At 37.3% G+C, this 6000-nt stretch overlaps 2 protein-coding genes across 2 annotated transcripts in view; one reads left to right on the top strand and one right to left on the bottom strand.

Annotated features, from left to right (window-relative positions):
- The first annotated feature begins 1557 nt into the window (after positions 1-1557).
- On the top strand, positions 1558-1980 carry LOC125504409. Its single transcript, XM_048666336.1, has one exon. The coding sequence runs from the start codon at positions 1558-1560 to the stop codon at positions 1978-1980; it is 423 nt and encodes a 140-aa protein (XP_048522293.1).
- A 919-nt stretch (positions 1981-2899) lies between these two features.
- Positions 2900-6000, bottom strand: part of LOC109536832 (voltage-dependent calcium channel subunit alpha-2/delta-3) — a gene marked incomplete at its 3' end in the record, with an annotated part of 40641 nt that continues 37540 nt past the window's right edge. The window contains 5 exon segments of the mRNA XM_048666256.1: positions 2900-3119; positions 3402-3640; positions 3735-3879; positions 4090-4274; positions 4756-4897. Of these exon segments, the coding sequence (XP_048522213.1) occupies positions 2900-3119; positions 3402-3640; positions 3735-3879; positions 4090-4274; positions 4756-4897 (931 nt within the window).

Here is a 6000-nt window from a genome sequence, read left to right as displayed (position 1 = left end):
ACTAACTTATAATTAGCCCATGGTCCTCGATGTGGTGCAGGAACTGGTCATCGCATGGGGTCCACGTCTTCTTCTTAGACTGTGTCCGCAGGGAGAGCAGATTCAACTGCTAGATTCCCCGCCGTATTTATGCAGCCCAGCCGTATGTGCTCATGCGTGGGGGATGGGTGGGAGTTCCAACGCTTCGGTGCACATGCTGTTTGGCGCAAACCGCGCTTCCAATCTGGATTGAGTGCCGTAATTTCTTCTTTTTTGTTAAAATTGTTTTGGTGTTTAAATATTTCGATGGCTTCTGGTGAGTCTCGGGTAGTATCTTTCAGATTGGTGCAGAATGTCCATTTCGTCGAATCGTATTTGGTGGCCGTCTAGCAGTGCGGGCTCCACTACTGCTAATTTTTCTGTTTGTCCCAGTCTGCAACTTTGTTTGTGCTCCGTGATCCAAGTATTAATGCTTCGTTTTGTGGTGCCAATGTATGCTCTTCCACAGCTGCGCTAAACTCTGTAGACTCCTGGTACTGATAAAGGATCCCGTTTGTCCTTGGCCGATCTCAAAGTCTGTTGGATGGTTCGAGTTGGTTTAAAAATGGTTTTTACTTGGTGTTGGAACCCCCACCCATCCCCCACACATGAGCACACACGGCTGGGCTGCATAAATACGACGGGGAATCCAGCAGTTGAATCAGTCTTAGTCGGAAAGCACGGGAGATCACTTCGCCCACTGTCTCATCGCCTTTGATAATATCCACCGCAGTTGTGGACGAAACGTCAGGATAAAATTCCCATACACCACGGCTTCAAAGCCCGGAAAACATTCCTAAATGTGATTTAATCGGCCGTGAAAGCCTTCATAGTCTGATAAAATCAACAATCTCACATCGTCGGCGGGCGAACAACAGGAACTCAGATCGGGAAGACTTTGCACAGATGCCGTGTTCGTATTAAGTAGAGAAATCCATTGGATACAACAAGCCAGCGTTTATATGTTTTGTTGATCTAACTAGCGCATTTGACCGTGTCCAACTGAAAGACGTCCTGCATCTCCTTTACAACAGGCAAATCCCACACAACCTCATTAAAACCATAGAGAACATATATACAAACAATAAAATACGAGAACAAATAGAAGGAGACCTCACAGAACCAATACCAGCGGGTAGCGGTATTCGTCGGGAAGACTCCCTGAGTCCGACCCTTTTCAATTTAATAATGGAAGAAATTGTACGAAGTTGTTCGAAAGTAGTGTGTTATGCTGACGATGCCGCTCTCATTGCAGAAAGTGAAGATGACTTACAAAGGTTATTACACTTATTCAACCTCACAGCCAAGTGTCTAAATATGGAAATATCACTGACCAAAACAAAATGCTAAGCAACATCAAAAACCCCTCTAGGATGCAAACTGGAACTTGACGGTAGAGTAATCGATCAGAAAATGAAATTTTACTACATTTTCGTGGAACTTTCCGGCTTTGGGGATATTGAGGCAGAGGTGAGAGATCAAACAACAAAATCAATTAGAATAGCTGGCTCACTTAATGCCATATGGTGCAGTAAGAGTATGGCAACTGACACTAAATCGACGATCTACAGAACCGTCACGAGGCCGGCGATGACATATACCGCAGAAACCAGGCCAGAAACAGCGAAATCCAAAAGACTCGTAGAGACAGCTGAGATGAAAATAATCTGTAGAATCACCGGAGAGACACTGCTGGATAGAGAGAGAAGCGAGGATGTTAGAACAGCCTGTAATGTCAATAACATTAATGAATGGGTAGCAAACAGGAAAAAGGAATGGAATGAGCACATAAGTAGGATGAACCACCACAGATTTGTGAGAATCGCTCGCGACAAGTCCCCATTGGACGAAGAGACGTTGGGCGCCCCAGGAAACGATGGCGCGACAGCCTCAAGCAAGTTAACGATAATTGAACAGGCCATTTTGACGAATAATGAACAGGCAAAAATCAAGAATGAATAAGAAGAAGACGTTTTTTGCTTACATCGCTAACTAGTTTTTTCTGTCTTACACCACCGTTTATCAGCTCCAGCAGATGGTAATTTAGAATATTCCTGTTTTACGTAGATAAAGCTTGTGTAGATGTTGACATCGATCCACTTACACATATGCACCAACACTATATATACGACAATAATCAAAGAGGCAAAATTTTGTATCTGCAGTAGCGGATTTGTTAGAAGAACTAATTATTCTGAAGCTTTGAAGCTAAAAATTTAATAAAGGGCGAGTGTGGATAAATAGTGAATTGGACGTAGGAACACATAAGATGCATCAGAAACACTGCTACGAGAATTGCAGCTAGAAATCGAAAAGTATTTTTGCAATTTTCTCCGAATTGCGCAATAGTAATGGAAAATAATATTTGGGCATAATGATACCAGTGGAGCATGAGCTCATAAATTTCATTAACACCAAAACCAGTTGAGCATTGATTTATTTTTCATTTTTCGAAATTCATTATTAAAAGGACCTCCAATTGATCTAATGTTTGCCCTAAATTTTTCTCGCTATACATGGCAATTCAAAATTCACGTAACATAAGACACCACAAGGATACATTAAACCTCTGGTCTACCAAACAGCAGTATGAATTGAGCAAGAGTTAATTAACCGAATACGAGAACGTTAGGTCAGATCGTCGGATCGAAGGATATCGAAGTAACCTTTTAATCATAATCTTAGGGGACACTCTGTATAACCCGATGTCGAAGTAATTTTTAAGAGGAAATGAGCTTTTCATTGCATAGAGAGTTTGCAGAAAGGTCGGTTATGTTCGATATATGTATAGAGAGTTTATGTAGATTTTCATTCCAAATATGAATGTAGAATAAATAATAACGCATAGAAATATATCAATCAATAAAGTTGATGTACTCACCCTTTTATCTCTTTTGTAACATTTCATATACGGTTTTCGGGTATAATTATTCATTGTTGCAATATAGCAAGGCAAAGAAACTTTCGCTTGCTGAGAGTAGTAAGTAATCTTGGTTGGTTCTGGTGTGAGATTATAAGAGTTTGATGTCGTCATCGAGCACTTAGCGAATATAGCCAGAAATACCAAATTACTATTCGGAATTTTCTGTACTACATAAGGCCTAAAAATTACATATGACAGTTATCTAGTTTTGTAATATACAGTTTGGCCAGCAAGCCTAGAAGCCGTTGCATATCTCGAAAATTATGCATTAGAACGCTATCAAATGATACTGAAATACATGTTTCGACCCACAATACTTTGGACCAACTTCAGAGGAGGGCCGGGCTAATTTGTAATTAATTTTAAATCTATATAAGCTTTGCGGTTTAGATGTAATTTCTCATCGAAACTCTAATACGCTACCTTGTAAATAAATGCAATTTCTTAATTGCATACTTACCAATTGCAACTAAATTTTGTGCTGACATTATAGTAGGGACTGGGTTCGAATTGATCTTTCAGTGTGAATAGCCACATTTCTCGGTCACATGGTGTAGGCACTGTCTTTCTCACTTGTAGAGTTTCAAAAATTTTGGTTTCTTGTTTTACCACGTCTTCAAAAGCAGAATCAGCATATCCCAATTGCGACATCCATATTTTCAAAAGCCATTTACCTACTTCTATAGCATTCAGAAGCAGCTAAAATTTTTATAAAGTTTGAGTTTGCCTATTTTCTTGGAAGATTAAATAAGTTAATTCTTTCTGCTAGATTTATTTGTGCGGCGTCACTTACTGACTTTATAAAAGGCATCTTTTTAGACGAACTGTTTGTTCTCAACGCTTCTTTAGTCGACTTTTTCTTATTGAAGTACCTGGAATCTCCTGGATCGGCCAATTTGGGTGGTTCAACTTGACATGTTGCTTGGTAATCGAACATCCTTCAATTTTGAAAATACGAATTGATCAACACTACTGTTATAAATCACTTGCTATTTATGCACATCAAATAAAAACCTTTTTCCTTTTTTTCTTTTTAACGTTAATCGAAGTTGACTACATTATACTGTATATAATAACAAAAATGCCTTGGTTTTGCATAGCCTTATTCGCAAACATACTTGGTCAATTTTTTAGAAAAATTTAAATACCTTGTAGATTCAAATACATTCTCCTGTACTAAATAATACATAATGTCAGGACGAATATCTCCAATAAATCGTCCAGTGTATTCGATTTCATCACTTAGTAAAATATATGCATTGTTATCGAGAATAAAGCAGTTGAGATACGATGATTCGCATGTTATTTTTCTGTTTCTTTTTCCTCCTCTGTGCTACAAAAAAATATAATTTTGGTGGTCTGGGAAAATACTTACTCAAGCTTCACGTATGTGCATGCAAAATTTTAGGGAATGTAAAATCTGAATAAGTTTAGATTATTTAGGTATGTTTAACTTATAGCATTACCAGTGAAGGCAATTTGATTAAAAAAGTACTTCTAAAGATACTTGTAGTTCCGTGACAAATTCCTTTAATATTTTATTAAAACACCGACAGAAAATCGATCACCTGTCGGTGCTTTGCCGAAACATTTAAATAATTTTTCCGCGCCTCAGGCTTGGCTCGTTAGAGCTGGACGCACTATAAGAAGAGTAATGATATGTAATATACATTTGTTTGCAACCAGGTCGAAAATAAGGTATTCTTGCTTTGTGGAGATCTGACAAATGTCCGTTTCAAGTTTTCAAATATTTCTAATTTACATTGGGCAAATTGTGAACACTTATAAAAATGTAAATAATCAGCTCTTATTACCTTTGTTGTGATGTTGTTGTATAGCTTGTACATAACCTGGTGGTTAAACTCTAAGCCAACAACAGCAACCGGGGTTTTAACGTGATCTTTTTCCACAAATATGGCTTTTGTTCCTCTAATCATCGTGTTGTTTTCATATCCTATTATTATAGCAAAGTAATATGATGTCAGTTATTATACAAAATAATTAATAAAGTACGTAGTATAGGACCGAATGGCGCTATAAATTTAGTAGCATACAAAACCAAAAATTATTAAATTTTTAGACACACATAGACTCACAAGAATTTCAGTAAAATAACACGAGATACCTTTTTAAAGCCATTTGCACTCCGCTTCACTTAACGATGGTTTAACGGTTTGTATTTTTAGTTTTTTTGCCGGGCTGTTTAACGCATATTTGTCGAAAAATAGGATTTCCTGAAAATTGCAGACAGCGGTGAATTTTCCCGAAAGTCTAAGGCCCGTTTGCACTGTTGAAAATAAGCTTGGCTTTGCCATTAAGCTCAGCTTTAAAATAAAATTTGTTTGCCCCACATTATAAACCAGGCTTAAATTCCATAATTCAAAGCTCGGCTTAAATTAAGCCGCCACTTTGGTGGCTTATGGTGTTAAGCCGTAAATTCTAACCTTCGTTCTCCTTCCTCGTACATGTGGCGATAGTTAACAAAATTGGCAATTACGATAACAAACAAAAACAATGGTTATCAAAGCTTGTTTTGACATATTCGAAGACGATCTGGACATCTTTGAGATAATCGAATTTGGATTTCCAAAGACGATATATAACAGAAATAATCCATTGGAGGACTTGGAAGACCTACTAACTTTTAAAAAAATATTTGGGTTCTACAAAACCACCACAAATATAAATTAATTGGATTATTTAATTGATATTGGTCAATTGCAAAATGAAACCATAAATAATCTTCACCGCAACACTACACTACAACAATTCATTAATTATTTCAAAAATTTGCGTTAAAATTTTAGTCAGCACAAAATAAAATTTCAATACTTATATAAAATAAAAAATGGTTAAAAAACAGATCTATTCAAAATATGAACGTTGAGTTGGAAAACACTCTAAACGCAAGGTTCCTAAATTGTACAATTTAGGAACCTTGTCTTAAACGTGTTCTAAACTGAGGTTAATCCCTCGATCTTTGCATTCTCTATTCATTGCATCATGGCAGCAAACGGTCATAATTCCACATATGGCAAACAGATACTGCTTGACACCGG

This window comes from Dendroctonus ponderosae, unplaced genomic scaffold, assembly GCF_020466585.1.
Source record: "Dendroctonus ponderosae isolate FM_Combo_2020 unplaced genomic scaffold, Dpon_F_20191213v2 Dpon_F_20191213_1, whole genome shotgun sequence".
NCBI classification, from domain to species: Eukaryota; Metazoa; Arthropoda; class Insecta; order Coleoptera; family Curculionidae; genus Dendroctonus; species Dendroctonus ponderosae.
The sequence above is the reverse complement of the archived record's forward strand: the minus strand, read 5'-3'. Positions and strand labels throughout refer to the sequence as shown.

Bases quoted from the DNA above. Each gene is read 5' to 3' on its own strand.
- LOC125504409 (XM_048666336.1), top strand. From the start codon at position 1,558: ATGGCAACTGACACTAAATCGACGATCTACAGAACCGTCACGAGGCCG.